This window comes from Buteo buteo, chromosome 1 (assembly GCF_964188355.1).
Source record: "Buteo buteo chromosome 1, bButBut1.hap1.1, whole genome shotgun sequence".
NCBI classification, from domain to species: Eukaryota; Metazoa; Chordata; class Aves; order Accipitriformes; family Accipitridae; genus Buteo; species Buteo buteo.
In genome coordinates, this window is record NC_134171.1 from 36,862,786 (window position 1) to 36,882,550 (window position 19,765).

The 19,765-nt window shown below is 44.4% G+C and overlaps 1 protein-coding gene across 2 annotated transcripts in view; it reads right to left on the reverse strand.

Annotated features, from left to right (window-relative positions):
- The window catches only part of STOX2 (storkhead box 2), a 146,800-nt gene that overhangs the window by 57,193 nt on the left and 69,842 nt on the right, over positions 1-19,765 (reverse strand). The window contains exon 1 of one of the 2 annotated variants that reach the window (XM_075027962.1): positions 16,977-18,406. The exons of the other annotated variant lie outside the window; for it this stretch is intronic. Coding sequence (XP_074884063.1) covers positions 16,977-17,142 — 166 coding nt within the window. The 5' untranslated portion in view covers positions 17,143-18,406. Of the gene's footprint in view, positions 1-16,976; positions 18,407-19,765 lie in introns of those variants that run through there. 2 annotated transcript variants of the gene reach the window in all.

Here is a 19,765-nt window from a genome sequence, read left to right on the forward strand (position 1 = left end):
TTGATGAAATCTCCTAAGAAAAGCTATAAATCTAACATTAATTTGTTACCTAATGTTATTCCTCCATGTAAACTATAGCTGCAATCACAATGGAGACATTATTGCAAACAAGAGATGATAGTCTTTTATAATCATGAAAGTGAAGACAAGCAACATAATATACCAACTTCTGTGGGTCGCACACTAAAGGAAAAAAATCTCTGCCATTTTAAACTATACAGCAAACATGAACTTTTTATCTGAATGCAAGCTACAAAAGCAGGTTACGCCTTTTGCTCTTTACAGAACAAAACCAATACAACGAACGCACATGTACCAAGAAAAATCTGAGCATAACTGATTTCTAGATCTCTAGAAACAAGCCCTGCCTCAACATATTCTCACTGCTGCTCTGGTCTGGTTTCAGGCAGCTTTTACAAGTATACAACACAGCAGGAGCCATGAGGTATCCAACAAATTGGCTTACACTATTCCCATCCATTCCATTCACAAATGCTTGGTCAGACAGGCTTGGTGGCAGGCCATCAGCTCCTTGTGCAAGGGGTCTCAGAGTCCCACCACCCTGCCCCTGACCGTGGGAACAGCAACCCCGCTGTCATCAGAGCCCTTTGCGGCTGTGAAAGAGGTTACAAGAGGGGGGTGTAGGATTTACACTCATATAAATATTTCTATACAAAAGACTTCCAAAAATGGCAAAGTTGACAGGCAAATGCTAAAGACAAGGTTTAAATGCAACTACGAACATCAGCTCTTTGCAATTAAACTCATTAGACTTTGGCCTTTTCCTTCTGACTACATTATTTTTGTGTCTTCAAAGTAGTCAGGCCAAAAAAAATATCCAAAATGCTCACACATAAAACCCAGCTGCTTAGCATATTTCATTACCACACTGACTTCAAAAATAGTGAGCAATTTAAACCTGCAAGCCACTTGGCTTTAGCTAGAGATAAGTGCCTGAGATAAGCGAGGTTTAATTGTTCAATGTAATACTGTAGCATGTTTTATATAAACATTTGCTAACAATGCATTTCATACATTTTGTTTCAGAGTTATGAAATGCTGCTGAATGTTCCAACTTTATTTGTGGCCCATTCCTTTAATATTTACACATCCAATGCTCCCCTTGATGCTGCATTAAATAAATTATCCTACCCACAAAGTAGAAAGGGGCACTTACGCCTTGCAACAGAGAGCATAGCCTACAGGTTTCTAGCAGTTACCCAGCTTATTCCTCTCCACTGCTGAAGAGGCAGGGGAAAATCTTAAAAGAATTTGTTAGTGAAGAGCTCTGAAACTGGGATTAACAAGACAAACCTTTTGCTCTTAATAAAATGCTTTGGGGTTAACCATAATTTTTCTATAATCTAACTACTAAGTAAATTAAATACTCTGAAATTAGGGCCCCCCTATATTTCTAGGAGACATGTTTGTAGACCTTTTTGGGCGTCTGGTTTCATGATGGAACATGTGGTGTGACACTGCTGTCTCTCTTAGCCCTGCACTGTCAGTTCTTCCGCATCGTAACTCTTGGACAATATCAAGCAAATTGACAGAGGAGGAGCAGTCTCAAAGGTCTTATATCCCCCACAAGTTTTGGTGACCCATCACAAGGTGTACTGAGGAAAGGCTGAAGCCAAAGCTCAGCCATCCAAAGAGACAACAGAGTACCCACAAGGGAAAGAAGCTCTATGAAAGAAAGTGACGGGAAAACAGCTCACAAAAACTTCCTGGCTTTCTTTGCTTTAACAGCTAGTTGTGAGTAACTACCACGGAAAGCCCTGCAGCCTCCACTCAGAGAAACCTCCTTTTGAACACTTGAATTTTTTGCCTGCTTCACTCTTGCTTCACTTAAATATCAGCCTCTGGTCCAACTCCCTGTCCTCCAAACTATCGGTAAAATCAAGGGGAGGGACTATGTCGTGGTTTAACCCCAGCCAGCAACTAAGCACCATGCAGCCGCTCACTCACTCACCCCACATCGGGATGGGAGAGAGAATCGGAAGGGTAAAAGTGAGAAAACTCATGGGCTGAGATAAAGACAGTTCAATGGGTAAAGCAAAAACCACACATGCAGCAAACCAAAACAAGGAATTCCTTCACCACTTCCCATCGGCAGGCAGGTGTTCAGCCATCTCCAGGAAAGCAGGGATCCATCATGCGTAACGGTGACTTGGGAAGACAAACACCATCACTCTGAACATCCCCACCCTCTCTTCTCGTTCCCCCAGCTTTATATGCTGAGCATGACGTCATATGGTCTGGAATATCCCTTTGGTCAGTTGGGGTCAGCTGTCCCAGCTGTGTCCCCTCCCAACTTCTTGTGCCCCCCCGGCCTCCTCGCTGGTGGGGTGGTGGGAGAAGCAGAAAAGGCCTTGGCTCTGTGTAAGCACTGCTCGGCAGTAACGAAAACATCCCTGTGTTACCAACACTGCTTTCAGCACAAATCCAAAACATAGCCCCATACCAGCTACTATGAAGAAAATTAACTCTATCCCAGCCAAAACCAGAACATTCTGTCATATTGCAATGACAGTGAGGTGCAGCTCAGGATCACAGGAGGGAAAGGTAAACTACGGTGTCACACCACAGCACGCTTCAGCAAGGCATGACATCTTACCACAAAATCTGGCACCTTGGCCTAATTTTAGGATTGTCTGCAAGTAATACTCAGCAATAACCACTTTAGGCTCCAGTTCTTCCCCCTCCCTCACCTACATGCTTTTGACATAAGTACCCCAGGGTCTTCTCCTTCGCCTCCAGCTGAGCACCAAGAGGTCTAGGTCCCCTTTTGCCCCTTGTGCAAGCAGGGGATCACCAGCCCACACGCACATGCAAGACCAGACTGAGACCACCACTGTCATAGTAGTAACATTGTTCATTTCAATAACGTTACTGCAAAGATACGGTACTACTCAATGTGAGCATCAGTATCTCCCTCTAAATCAGACAATTAGGAATAAACCAACACCGCTAACAGACAGAGGACTAAAGTGTGTTGATTTTCATAACGCAAATAATCCGTGGTCTTCCCTCACCATCACCAAGTGAAGACCAATTTTGTTGCCTGACTCTCTACTGGTCCCAGCAATGGACTCAAAGGCCTTGCTTTTGCTCACACGCTACACTAAACTAGCAACAACTGTGTTAAAAAATCAATAGAATTGCACTGGTATACAAAGAATAATCTGACCCCATGGTCTATCAGGTCATTTTCAATGATCCTACAATTAGAGAAGTCAAATTAAACATTTAACATTTGACCTTTGCTGTTGTTTCTAGATTAGCTAATACAGACTAAAAGCATGTGCTTTTTTTCAAGAGTTCACAAATTAAAGGTTTTAGATCCTGTAAGGCACATTTGATATGTTCTTATTGTGTGCTAGAATTTAAAATCCTAAATTTTGTAATTTGCAATAGTAACTTTAGCCTCTAAAATCATCTACTGTGGAGTTACTCTGATTAAGCACCCACTAGACAGATCAGATCATGGACTGGAGCGGACAAGAATCAATCTCCTGTGAGAATCTCAGTGCTACAACAGTGGTTAACAACACTTCTGCAGATGAAACAAGAAGTGACAAATTCAAAGATTGCTGAGAGTGAATTCTTAATTTTTTTTTAACTGAAGTCTATTACTAAAATTTCATCACTTTTCTATCATTTTTACTGTTTTGCATCCTATGTTTTCTACCATTTTCATTGTTTTTCCAACGTTTATATTTTAGTCTTCCTAGGAAACACATCTGCAACATCAATTACAATTACTAACAGCATGCGCATCTAAATTAAACACCTGCGGATGTACACAAAGCATAAACAAAATACACTCACATTGATATACAATATAGTCTCCTCAAATAGAATATATGAAATGGATGTGCTCTGATGCTATATTAACAAGTAGAATATAAAAACTTCAGCAGAAGGGTGAAGATTAAAGAAAGCAGTCTTAAAAAGAACATAAGTATAAGGTAAAATGATCTATAACCTATATATTAGGCCACTCAGCACGCACGGTAAATTTATTTTGCGCATAGACAGCAAAAAGCTGATTCCCATGATCATCACTGAATGTGCATACAGAGTCCCTTGGGAGGGCTGGACCATGTGCAGTGCACACACACAGCATCACTGGAAGAACCACCACATGCAGTTGTCTCTATCCACATTTACACAACACACCTGAAATCTGCTTCAGAAAACATTTCTCTGATGCTGGTCTATGAACTAGCGGGGCTTGGGGACATACGTTTGATGGATGCTTTGGCAGCTGTTCAGAGAGATGATAGCAATTGGACAGCTATTCAGCTCTCTGCTCCACCACCATTTTCAAAGGCAGCCTATTTGCTGAGCACATGGATGAGGTCAGTTCAGGCCCAGATGCAAATTCAGATACGTGCACTTTGAAACCCACACAGCTCAATTTAGCAGCCTTCAGAGATGCTGAACATTCGGCTCCTGAAAAACCAGCGCTTTCACTGAGACACCCAATGTGTCACAAGCTCAGGAAGCCATGCTGGAAAGTCATGGCCTTTAGCTATTAGCTGAACAATGACCTCTCAACCAAGATTAATCTTGTGAGCCAGCCAGTGCCTCCAAAATAAGGAAAGGGGATACCTCGGAGACATGAAATGTTAGGATCTGCTTCTGCAGGAGTTCCTCATGACAATCCTGTCTTGAAACAGCAGTTCTACCTTATTAATAAGCGGAAGATTTGGAAACGACTACCATCTTGGCATCAGATCCTGCTTGCAATGTGAATCAGGAGTTGACATTTTTGGAATGTCAAGAGTTGATATAACAAGAAACTCCTGCTTAATGCAAACCTTTCATCTAGGCATGTGTCACCTTCAAGATGAGATGGCTCACAATGCCCAGATTCAGAGGGAAAGGAAAGGGAGGAACTAAGGGAATAAAACTAACTGAAAGAAGGAATAAGTGGAATTGCAGAAATAATTAACAAATGCTTCTTTCATGACTTCAGAAGAGAATGTGTGATGATGTGAATACTATTAATATCCCAGTTACAGGAATCTGGAATTTGTGTGTTGTATTTGTAGAGAGGGGATTGATGTTGCCTCTTGACCTAACAGCTGATCTGCTGCTCTTCCACCACCAAAAATACCAAGAGCCTTAAAACCTTCTTCACGTGTGCGTATATTCCTCATTAGTGAGAAATGCTGCAAAACAGGACAGGATGAGACCTAATACAAGTTTAGTACTGATAATGCACACAACTCAGGACGGCCACAGGGCAGCTCCTCAAACACAAGGTGAGCAGTTGTAACTCCCCTAACATTCCCACAGGTACCACAGAGTATACCTGCAAGAGAAATCTGTTGAGGATTGCTAAACAAACCACATTGCCTGAACCAGCTGGAGGTGGGGAAGCACCACATGCACTTGCCCTCTTCTTCCACTTCCCTGGGCACCTGTTGGTGGTCATAGTTGGACACGGCAAAGTGGGCAAGACAGACCTGGGTCTAAACTGGCATGGCCACTCTTGGGTTCTCACTTATGGTAAAAAAAAGAAAAATTTTCCACACTCCTTCCAGCTCTTGCTGGAAAGCCATCATCCAAAACTGTCATTGCATGGCAATGTATACCACAGCAGTTTTTAGATTTTTTTTTTCTCCTTGCTGGTCCCCCATAACAAAACAGCCCTCGCAATGTTATGCACAGCAATCACATACACGCATCCATTACGGACTACAAAACACAGGTCAAATCCTCTGATCTGAAAAGTTGGGTTTGAAGCTAATTTGCTACCAGAGATAAAATGACACTTCCCAAGGGCAGCTGCACCGCCAGCCAATTTTGCCACACCTGGTATTGACAGAGCTTGGTTTGACACCAGCCCATGAGTAAAATCCAACATCAACATCATTTTGTATGCTTCCTCATTGCTTGAAATATACCATCCTATTCAATTGCCCCATTAACTAGTGAATGAATTATGACGACACAGGCAGATAAAGTTTTTTTTCACAACTTTTTTAACTTACCTTTTCACAATTTAACTGTAAATGCAAGCTACAGTGAAACGCTTAATTTTACTTTAGCACATTTCTTGTAGATGTGAAAAAGAGAACACTGTTAGGATAAAAAGGGATAACCATAAAAAGCTGAATGCACTGTACTGCTGCATGCCTATTGCTCTATTTGGAACAATCAGCACTGTGATGAAAACAGAATGACATTATCATCTGGTAGGCAGAAAAAAAGTTGTATCAATTATTAGCCTTTGAAATGAGCTCAGAGACATGCAAGTGAAGGAGCGATGGTCCTGATTTAAATCCAGCAAGTTAAATGACTTAAATTGAAATCTAAGGGTGAGCTGGGGAAGCGTACTTCTTATGCCCAGGATGCAAGAACACAAGCCTGCTCTGGCAGAATAGCAACTCTGCCCACGACTCCTCTTTTTGTTCGCTGCCATCACACCCACCCTTGTTTCTGGTAAGCTTGCCCCAGTTTCTCTAGCTGTCCAAACTATGGCCCTAATTCAAAAGCAGACTTCAATTAAAAGGGAGCATTACTCAGCAGTTACAGCTACACTCTCCTCAGCCTTTCCAATTCCCTGATGGAAATTGGGGAATAGGCAAACAACAGGAGCAAGAGAGATGGGTACGTGCATCATTCTGGGAAGCAGCACTGCTGGGAATTAAGGTTCTCTACCTGAACAGTCAACCAAAAATTTGTTCACTTTTCCCACTAAAGGACAAAATCGGACCCTTGAGGACTTAGCATGCATTCTCATATATAACCATTAGCACACACACACAGAGCACAGGTTTGCAACATATAAAATTTAATAAACTTATATAAACTATGCTTTTCTGTGCTGCACAAGGCAATATGGCAGGCCACGTATCTGATGAAAAGCTACTGCACGTGGCTCTAAAACAAACAATACCTTACACAGCTACTTCACCCTCTTGTGAAAAGAGGTAGTTAAGAATGTGGGGTTTAAAATGAGGTTTCCAAAAGATGCCTTAATTCTACACTCATGGTTACTGGAGAACATTTCTGCAATTAAAATAATTATACAGACTGAACCTAAGACTGACTCAAAGGAAAACACCTTGTGATTTTAGGAAGAAAAAAAAATTTAAAAAAAATTCTGCAAAATTTTCATTTAGGGATGGCCATATCTCTTTCCAGAGAGATTCTAAAAAGCTGTTCAGAAGCTGAGACTTCATTAGAGCTGGCTGGAAAAAAAATGTAGAAACCCATTTTTTGCTTCTGTGTTCTTTGAATATATTCCAACCAGATCCATTCTTATGTAGATATCCCACACAAATATGATTTCAAGATTTCACTCCTGAAATTCAATGCCTATGGAAGGACACTTGTCACATACAGAAGCCCAAATGATTTTCACTAAGCCCTGGTCTCACAGTACTTCCATACAATGATCCTATTGACTAAGTGTATACATACATACCACTCCCCATAATCTCCCTGAGAATTTTTCACAATTTCCATTACAAACCAATATAACATGTGCAATTGTAAAACATTTGTATCCAAAGAGCAAGAAAGTAACTACATCTATCCACAATGAAAGCAGAGACTAAAGACCCAGGAACATATTACAAACCCCGAAATATGGATTTCCTTTCTTTGTAAGTTTGGACTGGACTACTGCAAAGGGAGGAAGTCAGCCTGTGGACTAACTGCAGTGAGCCATGCTGCTCCCACCTGTGATCCTGTCTCTGCACCATTAAACCCGCCCCAAAGTTAACACCAGAGGCTAAGGGACCACTTGGACCTTGGGTGAACTTTCCATGGCCAGTGGTATCTGCCCTCTGTCTCTCAAAAGAGATGTGCTGCACACATGCCCAATTTACACGTGGGGGTTGCAGCTGTTTCAAACTTAATGTTAAAGCCAATAAAACTTTTCCTCTGAGATTTTTGTTCCCTCTATTCACCCAGCCAGCCATGCAGCATTTACACCTAAAAGCACACAAATCTTAAGAAAACCTTGTAAAAAATATTTCCGCTTCACCCTGTTTAAAAAAATATTTAGTTTAAGGTTTACGTGTAGTAAAACAAGGTCACTGTTTGATCCAAGAATGTAAATTCTCAGGAGACCAGAATTTAGAACATCCTATGAAAATGAAGAATGGTACTTTGCTCTAAAACACTGTGAAAATTTAAGAGGCAAAGTTAAGTACCACAATGAAATTTAGTACATCATCTTTACTGCCTTATAAGATAAACAGTCCAATTTATGGCATTTAAAACATTATCACATATGGTCAGAAGTTCATCTTCTGACACTAGGTCACAGGTCATCAACAGGAAATTCATAGGAAAATATGGAGGAAATTAAAAGAACACAAATGGGCAAGAAAACTAGCTTATATAATCTAGATTCTCCCAGCACAGCTTCCTGTGTTATGATGAACTCAGCTTTCATACTGAACTTTGCCTTTTCCAGGCCACATTAAGTAAGTATTTCTGAATTGTCTATTATACTCTTCGGGCCTCAAAATGTTGAGGTCAAATTCACTACAAAGGCCCATTCATTTTTTTTCTTTAGACAATACAGCTGGGAAAGAAAATAGTAGCTGGCAAAGGTGTTTTGAGATCACTAAATGCAGATTTCTACCCACTTTCGGCACCTCAAGAACGGGTGTGCGAGATGCTTCATGGACATGCATATTGCACTGAGGACAGTACCCAAACTCTAGAAGGGATTCTCGTATTGCTTCAGTTCCAGCATCCCAGACAAACGGCAGCTGCATTCTCCATCACATTTGGAAAGATGACAATTAGTGTCCAGGAGTCCATTCTACTCTACTGTTAGACATACTTTTCAAAACAAAACCCCTGGTCTATAAGGCATAAGGAAGAGAGAGGGCTACAGTTCATCTAGGCTATCTGGACAACTCTTGTAAAGAAAAACTGCTAAACAGAAGCAGTTCCTGCTTAATCGTTTCAGCTGAAAGCTAAAGTATGCAGTGTACTGCCTAGCCACCAATACCTCTAATGGATCACAGAGAAACAAAAGTTAGGAGTAACTTTACGTGACAGATACAAAATGAAAGACTTGCAAGATACCTCTGCTGTCTCTCTTCTTGCTACTTTCATTAAATGAAAAGACCTAGTCGAAATACAACCAACTTCTCATTCACAATACCTGAAATCCATGTGCAATACACAGGCCATCCCTACCCTCAAGAAGCACAGGTCCACATATAAGTCCACAAATTAAAAGCAGTTCCTCAAATAAATTGTTCATTCGTCCTCTTTTGTCTTCTGCTTTCACACTGTATCAGATCCAATAAAACCATCGAGATCTGTTTTTTCAACAACACAACTTGAGATTTCTAATGAATCGTGCATTTGTAGCTATCTCCTGCAGACAGTATTTCCCACTGAAGTAACAAGAACCACTCCTATACTTTAAAAATTATAGGAATCACATGATCTACAATTTGATAAAAACCAACTATCTTTGGGTTGTGAGGAGTTGGTTGACAAGGTAGAAGGGATAACAGTACTGAATAACACATAATTTACTGCTGGTATTATAAGCAGGCCTTCTTTTTCAGCTTGCAGGAAGGCGAGATGGAAAATTCTTATGAACACAGTGGCAACCAAAGGTATGTCTGAACACAGGATTCCAGCTGCGGAATGAGGACTGCTCTGTTCTCACTGAATACACCTGTTTTTGGATGTTCATTCTTACCCATCGTTACCAATTCAAGGCCTGGGTTGAGATAGGACATTTTTTGTGATTGGCAATATTACAGTACAAAATAAAGGAGACACTTCTCCTACTGAACAGATTACAATATAAGTGTAGGGAACTGCAGAAACAGTTGAAGTGCCCAGGAAAACAAAGGTGACCACTGACACAATTGGGAACACCTTCCTCACCTCCTGACTTTCAAACCCAGTGATTTTAATCTTTCTTTGGAGGAAGGAAAAGGGAAACTTGCTATCCTTTTTATAATGAATTCAAGCCTGTTGAAAATCAAATTTTCTTGTTTCGGTTACCTTTTGCAGACTGCTTAAAAGCTGCCAACAGAGCCCAGGGTTCTGTCTAAACTAGACAGCTCTACCCACTCCATCACGCTGCATGTGCGAATATGCTTCCTGTAAAGCCAGGTCTTACTTCCCCCCCCCCCCCCCCCCCCCATCTATTTGAGCAAGATAATTCCAGCACCTATATGTCATCCAAGAGTGAGATACAAAACAGCATCAGTAGAGCAAGCCCACTCGATAAATGTGCTGAAAAAAGCAAGCCAGTATCTATAAACAACTTTCATACCCCTCATTGCTAGAGGCAGTCACTTGGGAGCAACAACTGCTTGGTTTGGGAGAGTTTTGCAGCTTCAATACTCAAGCATTTTCCCTAGGCCTACTCTGGTTGCCACTGGCCTTGACACCAAAAATTACTGCAAGGAAAAGTACAGAAACACACAGTTCCCTGAGACTTTTAGAGAAGCTTTTAGCCCTCATTTCGTCTTTCTGTCCTCATATTTAATCTACCTAGAAAAAAAGACCTATAACTGAATATGTTCTGGTTAAGTTCAGACATTCAGGTCTCAGTTCCAATGGTTACCACTCCCTTTCCTTTTTCTGGTGAAAATTAAACCCAATAGTTAGGCAGAATTGCATACAGTATTCATTAGACACTTCTTACAAAGGGCAACCCATATTTCTAGGCTCAGATTTATATCTACTCCACCAAACCCACCAAATATCCAGCTCCGGTAATTTAATGGTAGCTTTATAATTTAAAATAATGTAATGTATCATGCCTTTCAAGCAAAACCCCCCCCCCCCAATTAATATTGCATTATTTAGTGATTCTGAAGTTCTGAATTAGCTGACAATTTTTGATCACGGCTTTAATATTGTCTGGCCTCTTCCAACCAGGTAAAAACATGCTCAGGAGGAGTCAAGAGTAATTGTATCTGAAATGTTTTTTTTTCAGCACTGCTTTACCTGAATCACAGCCCAGTTTAGGTGATAGCATGATTTGGTTTTAATGCTGTTCACAGAGATATTCTACAACCTGCTACAGTTTATGAAGCAGAGTCACCTAAAGAAGCTCCCCAGAATACTGAAAAGAAACCCCCAATTTTTGGAGGATTTCTACAACTTGCTTAGCAAAATATCATCTTTTTAGTCTTCATACCTAATTGTACTTACACCTCTTTAAACTGTGCAAAGAATGTTACAAAGATGGTAGTTTACTCTGGGATGAACTCTCCTGCATACAAATGAAGGCCTATTGTTGCTCACAACTGAGCAGGTCACTAGGCTAAACCAAGGTGATCTGCAAAATCCTCACATGTCAGCCTCCTCCAACAAGTAATGCATTTTGCAAAGATGTGGCTGCTATTCAGTTCCAAAATGGCAAGATATTCAACACCCTTCAGGTTTATCAAATGTTGCCAACAAAGACAGAGTTTCTACACCTGTGAGAGACTGGGAGCTATTTGTGATGAATCAGTACTGTGTTTCTTCTGAACCCTTGTCTATACTTGAAAGAGGAGCGTCCTGTATCTTCAGTAGGCTACCACCATGTCTGGTGTGCATATAACAAATTACTTCAATCACAGTATTACTGGAAAACACACCTAGAAGTGTATTCAGATTCAGACTGACACCGCTGTGCAAACGCCAGTGAGATGACACCCTTTGGTGACCTGATCCTGGAGCATCTTGATGCACACCAGCCCGGCCGAAGGTCCAAGCAAACCAGCAGAGAAAACACAGGGACTTTGAATGCAAGCAGCAACAGAGGCTGGGGAGGAAAAATAACCCGACACTTAGCCCTGCAGAGATGAGTGATTTGAGCTGAGATAGAAACATGAACAGGTCTAGGTAAGATAGGCACACACACAGACTTCTGTTTCTTTCCTATATTCATTCTGCAGCTTGGTCTAAAGGTGAAGTCTTGGATAAGCAAAAAATCTCTTGGTATCTGGGGGGAAAGGACGAGGTGTGGAGACAGTGGTGTAACACACAGGCATGGGCACAGCCCTGTATGTGAGTTAATACTGCACAGGTAACCAGCCACAGGAGGGAAAACCAGGGTTCTACAAAAGGAGAAGATTGTCTTTTGTATTCTTTTAGGCTTCTTTAGAATGTCTTTTGTATTCCTTCAGGGGGAAATGAGCTAGAAATTGTGCAAAAATTACTGGTCTATGAATTTGGACCAAGCTTATGGTCTGAAGACAGAGCACACTTAGAGCCCCTCCCCTGATCAGGATGCAGTAGAAGTTCCTATTTCTCCATCAGGGTAAGTGGATGCTGCAGAGGCCAAAATGGAATGGAAGGCACAGCAAGCCCAGGAGCAACTTTCCAAGCAATAAGGCAAGCATAGTCCCTGAAGCAACTGAACAGAGTGACCCACTTGGGGTTCACTAGGTCAGCACAGACTGAAGCAAAGGAGACGGAGCAGGAGCCAAGAGGCAAAACTAGCCCTGCTAGGCATTGACACCTTACACGGTCTCAGTTTTTACTGTCCCATTAACGGGTCTGGTCTAAGACAGCCTAAAGCTACTCAGAATTCAGGGAGGCATATAGATCAAATTACTGTTAAGCAGATAAATTGGAAGGTGTTTCTTAATACCACACTGAGAGAAAAAGAAGGTGATGCAATACTGATTATTCCATTAAATATTAATCACAACACAGCTACTTTCAAGCTAGAACGTATTCCTTTGGATAACTGAATTAAGGGACAGGAGAACTCAATGAGCTTCAAGGCTTTGTATGTGTCTGTCATTTCTCAATTACATTAAACTGAGTTCTTCAGACCATGGATGGTTATCTCCAAATATTAGTTTTTGTTAAAGTTACAGGTTCAAGCTTAAAAAAAAAAAAAAAAAAATACTCAGGACTTTCAGGTTTGCTCAAATGACTCCCAAGATCCTTCTTACTGTTCAAGGAGGCTGAAGAGGCAGTCCTAGACCTTCCATCACATATCCTTGAAACAGAGAATGAGGATATCTTTTCCTCCTACAAATTTTAATTCGCACACAGATGCCATCAGTTGGATAGCAGTGTTACACACTTCTCTCCTTTCCTTTCTGCTTCAACTTGGTAATTAGACTCCCATAACAGTAGGGCAACACCGAGACTGAATTTTACCCTTCAACTTTGGAGCACTGAAACCTCTACAGGGAAATTTTATAGCAAAGAGCAATAAAGTAATTGCAACTTTTTCAGAAGGTAATCTTCAAATAAGTATGCTCTGGAATTAATTAGTTTTTACTCTTGCAGAAAGCTCTTCAGACATTCCTTCATGCTGCATGTGCTAGACTGTTACCCTACACCACCCCCATCTCCAACTGACACATTACCTCCAACACCAAGATCTTCAATTACAGTAGCTCAAGAAAGGCTGTGGAAAAAAATAGTTCTTTCCAGAGTGCTACTCAGTTCTGGTAACATTTAACGTCTCAGTCAACCACAGGGTGCAGTTCTTCTCTCCACTAAAAGAAAATCCAGGATTTGCCTTTGTTATTTAGGAGGGAAAAAAGAAAAAAAAGCAAGAAGCTTTTACATTTCAAAAGCTATACATATTACTTCGTGTGACCGTTTGGAGCCCTCCTAAGTTTCAGTAAGTTTTATCCTGCTTGGCAGTTTCATACTATTTCTTTATTTTCCCTTCAATTAAGCAGCAATCTATCAAAAACTTCAAGTACATTTCCCCTTTTTCAGTAATGTGTATGAATTTTATTGGATTCAAACTTTTCAACATCTCTTTTCACGCAAGGTCAAAGCTCTACATTGTTGTAGTTTTCTTTTTCAGTGTTTTTTCTCCAAGTCAGTCCTCCACTGGGAAATTAATATTCCGCATGAACAATGAACTCCTTGCATGGCCTTTGAACCTAGTGGTTGCTAGGAGGCCTAAAGAAACCCTGGAGTACAGCCGATTTAATAGCATGTATCAAGAGATTATTCAGCAGTAAAAATGTGTGATTTTCTAAACTCCCTGCTTTTTTTCCTTCTTACTTCCATCTCCCTTCATCTGTCAAACATTCTTTAAATTTCAGATGAATTGCATCTGCATCAATTTTCTGTAATTACAGGCAGTTTGTTCCCCAAGTATTGAAAATGTGACTGCCAGCCACCAATGCTGCTTCTAATCAAGCATGTATCAAACTGGTCCTTACTCAGTTTTACTGAAAAAGCTGCTTAAAATCGGGTGTGCTTCACCACTCTTGCATGAGGTTTGCAATTCCATTATAAACACAGTTCTGCTTAGAGACTGTATTTTCCCCAGATAAAACACCACAGCATTGACTGCAACACCATTACTCAGTATTTCTCTGTGCTGAAAGAAATATATATACAATTCTCCATGCACCATTCAGGCATACTCGAATATTAACGTTTCAAGCTTTTTAGCATCTTCTTGAAGGCCATCTGACTGTCTGCTTTTTCATATTTCCATAAGCAGAGTAATTGAGGCAAAACCCCAAGGTTTCTTTCCCACTCTCCACGCCCATCCCAAACAATGTGGCATTTAATTAAAAGAGAACCACAACAATGCTAATGGCGATGAGGTTAAATGGTTGGGATAAACAGAATGCAGCCCTCTGAAAAGCTCATGTGTTTCGGGACACTTTCTCCCCTACCACATTCTGCGTGACAAAGAACGTGTTTGTATTCTTGAACCCCACAACTTTTATTCCAGAGGACTTCCTATAGATTTCTTGCAAGAAAGTGAGTTTCCTTCAAATAGTGAGAAGTGTTTAGATACAGTAGCCATTCCTCCCAAAACTAATATTTGGAAAGGCAGCAGACAAGGATCCTTTAAAAATAAATGAATGTGAAAACTATCCATCAAGAGAACAATTGCATTTCCAGCTCAAAGCCTACTAAGTTGTTGTTTTGGTTTAAAAAAAAAAAAAAAATTCTGATTTTAATTTTCAATGTATTCTCCCTCCAACAACTTTTGCAAATTACTCAAACTAAACATGATGTTTGTTCTTCTTCAGTTGTTGCAACTGAAATCAATGCACTGTATATTCATAAACACGGTATTCCGGGGGTCTGGAGATTACTTTAAAACATTTATAGCAGATTACAAATCTAGCCCCACCGGCCCCCCTCAGGACACACATATCTGCCAAAAAAATGCAGGGCGACACATCTGATTTTGCAGATCGCTGGTGTTTGACCGTCTGATTGGATTGTACCAATCTTGCCAAGATAAAGCTTTTACAGAGCCAGACTGCTTCCCTGAAGAATTAAAAACAAGCAAAAAACCACACCGCTTGGCACAAAATGCTCACGTGAGCTCCTTCTCTTTTAAATACTGGCTTCCACACTGAAAGAAAGGCCTTAAGTACCGACTTCAACAGAACCGACACAGTGTATCTTACAGCGGGAGTATCAGGACATTCACACAGAACAAAAATCTTCACAGTAGGGACAGATTTGGCTTTCCAGCCACTTCCAGGTCCTGCAGCACCAATGAAACAAAATCACCCCTCCACCACCACCACCACCACCATTCTCCTCTCCTTCAGCTGTTCAAGCATAAATTATCCTTGTCATTTTCTCTCAATATGTGGCTTCCCAGGAAAGGGAAAAATCAGAGCAGCTATTGCCAAAATAGCACAATATTCTTACACAGGCAGTTTTTTCAATAAAACGCATATTATTTCCCCTGTGCTTGGGCGTTAGAGAAATAACAGTCACGAGACATTTTTAAAACATGAGAAACCAATCCTGACCAAAGAGATATGTTTATTAGGGCCAGAGATAGGAAAGTGAGCACATAACTGACAACCACAATCTTTGGCTCAACCTTTGCAGGAGAAATGGGGGGGTGGGGAATGGGACAGGGCACAGGACTGGAAATGTTTTCAGTAATGCATAATAAATACCTTCATTTTCTCCCTCTCCCTCTTTTTCTCATTTAAAGGAATCTGCCCACTCAACCTAAATTGAGCCTCAGAGGGAAAACGTGCCTTCATGATAAATTGGAATTTGCCATCACAGTAATGAAACGTTATGTCCGACCATCACAATAAGCAGGCAGCAGAACAACAAAGGAGGTTTGCAGGATTTTCTGCCCCCAGCCCCCTCCCCATCAGCATTTTCCCAAGTCTTCTTTTGGGTGTTTATGAAATGTCTGAATTCTAAGGCCATTAAGATGCATTTCAGGATGGAGCAGCTTCCATTAACAGTACTGAGGCTTTCCAAAATCGCACCAGCACTCTGTCGGAGGCCAAGCCTCTCCCCAGTGCCTGCCTTTCCCTGCGCTGTTTTTTGTTTTGTTTGCGCTCTCTCTTTCCCATGCACAAACATGTTGGTGCAGTGTCCATTATTTCCCTACAGCCTCCCTTGAAAGCAATCGACAAACAAATATACAGGCACGTGTGCGTTCCCCCACATACACAAGTCTGTTCTCCTTCTACACCTCAAATAACAGATCCAAATGTGTTTATAGTCATTTGCACCAAAGCGTGCTTTGCCATTGCAGAAACATGCAGCTGAAACCCAGAGAGCCTGTAACAAGGCGAAATCGTTTGCAATCACAGGTGACCCTTTTCATTTCCAAAATGGAAAAACACGAAACCCCAACAAGTTAACTAGAGTTAACTGCATTTAAAGGGGAGCGTGTGGGGCAGCAGTAAATACCCAGCACATGCTTTTACGCACAAAAGGAGCAAAGGGCTCCATGCTCTGCGCACCCAGTCATTTTTAGCTGCCCTTCCACGACAGACGTGACCGTTTCTCTCGTACGTTTATTTCACCCCACTAATAGATTTTAAACACCATATTGTGAGGGCCCCGCTGTGAATCTTGCAGAGGTACAAAATGGTGGATGTATGCTATTTTTTTTTTTTTTTTTGCATTATTCATAACAACTTGGGCTCCCGGCCGCAGGCTCCCCTCCGTACCCACCAACGCAGCCCTCCCAGCCAGACACACATCCCGCACCAGCCTCGCAATAAAGCTCTCCCGCACGCACAAATAACGTTACGAACCTGATGTCATGTAGCCCCGCGATGCCTGGGAAATGAAAGCCGGTGGGAAGTGTTTGTGCAGCCGGTAGTCCTTCTCGCTGCGGGACCTCATGCGGTCTGAGGCCCGGTCGGAGAAGTCGGAGCTAGGCCAGGCCCGCCGCAAGGTCGTACTCCGCGTCTTCTTCATCCTGAGGATGCCCGAGCCTAATCCTCCCGCCGCTGCATGGGTCAGGCCTTGCGGCTCGCCGGATGCGCGCTGCCTGGCATCAGCCTAGCGCGGGTACCGCCGGGGCGCAACCTGCGCGCATCTCGCCGCTACCTCTTCTAGGGCGCCAGCCGCAGGTCCTTTCCTTTTTTTTTTTTTTTCCCCTCGAATGATCCAATTTTACACACGTCCCACAATGCATTACACTTCATTTGCAATCGGTCCGGCTTACAGCTCCCAGATTCGCGTGGAGGAAAGGCACGTTATGTGGCTTCTCAAGCAAAAAAAGGGGGGCGGGGGGGGGAAGCGGGACGGGGGGTGGGGATGAGAGATGTGCAGCGTGGGAGCTCGGGGGTCCCGAACAATGGCCCGATTCAGCCCGGCCGTGCTTAGCCAACTGTGAGCCGCGACACAAAAGGCCCAAACAAACGAGGAAAACCCCGCGGCCGCCGGCTGCGACCCCGACGGCGGCGCGCCCGGCGCTGGGGAGGCGGCGGCACCTCCCGGCGCGGCGAGAGGAGGAGGAGGAGAGGAGGAGGAGGAGAAGGAGGAGGAGGAGGGAGGGCCCGCAGGCGCCTCTCCCGGCCGCGGGACCGGCGGAAGCAGCCGCGACTCCCCCGCCGCCGCCGCCGCTCCCCTCAGGCCCGCGGCGCCCGGGCGGCCGGCAGCGGCCCGCGGCCCCCGGCAGCGTCGCGCCTCGCCATGGCCGACCCCGACCCCCGCCCGCCTGTCCCCGGGGCTGGACCGACCGCCGGCTCCGCGCTAGGGGCGGCCGGCGCGGGGGGCGAGGCCAGCGGGGAGGCCGCCGGCCGCACCGCCCGCCTGCCCGGCCCGCCCGCCGCCCTCCCTCCGCCCCGCCGCGCCGCGAGCAGCTGCTGCTGGAGCGCCGGGCGCCGCACCGCCGCCCGGGCTCATGCTAGTCCCGGCGCGGCCTGCGGGTCCCGCCGGGCTCCGCGCTCCCCCGTGCAGCGCCGGCCGGGGCTCAGGCCGGCTCGCAGGCACCCGCGTACAAAGCCCCGTGCAGCACCGCGGGGGGCGCGGCCCCCTGCTGCCCGCGCCCGCTCCGCCTCCTTTCCGTCCGTCCGTCCGTCCGTCCTCCCTCCCGTCCTTCCTTCCTTCCTTCCTTCCCGGCGGTGGCTCTGGCGGGGGAGCGCCGGGGGAGGCGGGCGCCGAGCGCGGTGCGCAGCGCCGGGCACCCCGCAGCGCCGGGCTCCGGGCGCCGCCCGCGGCAGCCAATGGGGAGGGGGCGGCGGCGCGCGCCGCCCCGAGCGGCGGGAAGGGGCGGAAGGGCAGGGCGGCCATGGCGGCGAGGCCCGCCTCGCCTCGCCTCGTCTCGTCTCCGGGCCCCTCCGGGCACCGCTCCCGCCCCGGGCCGACCGGATACGGCGGAGTGAAGGGGGCCGGGAGAGGTTTGTACCCCCCGGGGCACCCCTTCGTGGAGCCCGCGGGGTTCACCCCCCTCAACATCGCCTTCTTTTTCCCCCTCGGCACCTGAAGAGCCGCTGCGTCCCGGCTCTCCCCAGGAGGGCCTGGTCAGTCATGCCACCGCCTTAAAAAAGCATTGCACCCTGCAAGGATATCCAGGACACCCACCTGGCCTACCCACCTCGCCGGTGGGAAGGCGGTCGCCCACCCTCTCACCCCAGTGGCGCCTGCGGCTGCGCCCAGGGCGCCATCTTGAACTGGGCCAGGGCGCCATCTTGAACTGGGCCAGGCCGCCAGGGAAGCGGGGTTTTGTGAACCCCGGTTAACCACAACGGCAGGAGGGGACTCGGTTCCTCCTCCGCGGGACAGCTTTGAGCGCGCTTGGCATCAGGTGGTGCCAGCGTTACGACTGCAACGCAGGGATTTGAAAATGCTGCCAATATATTACTTCTGTTCACGTTTTTATAATTATTTAACCTTTCTTAGAGTGGGTTGTGTCACATTTCTAAGAGCGTGGAAAATCAGAGGACTGTAATTTTGTCAGTAATTGAAATTTTTCAATAGTGGTGAACCCGTGAAAGGATGACCGTCGGTGAATGAATTGAACATCAAAGCCAGCAGACCTTGAGACATTATCCCTTTGCTGCCTTGCTGCACAGCTTTGGGTTAATCACTTCAGTATCCACCTCAGCTCGCCTGGCTAGCCATACTACTGTGGGCAGAACACACACCAAAGAATGATTCAGGGTTTCATATGCAGCCATCCCTCTCACGTGAGTAGAAATGATGTGAATGAAACCCAGCAAGAACATTGAAAATTAAATACTATGGGGTCCTTTCTCATTCAGCCTCATCTCCTTCCAACTGTGTGAGAAGCCATCAGGAATGACATGTTTCCATTGATACTTTGTATACTGGTCACAACCAGGAAAAAGTAAGAAAGATGAGCAAAAAAAATGGCCTAGAGCTCCACTAATAAAAATATAAGATATTTTCCATCATGCAACTTACTCATCTAGCAATTTACTCATCAACCTACGCAAAGCTTATAATAGAACATGTTTTCACCCTCAGACCAGAAAAACTGTAAGGAGAACTTCTAGAACTGTTAAACTTTTCTCATCAAAGGCTGAGGTTGGGATAAATTGGTTAGCGCTACCTAGCTAAGTCAAACTTAAAA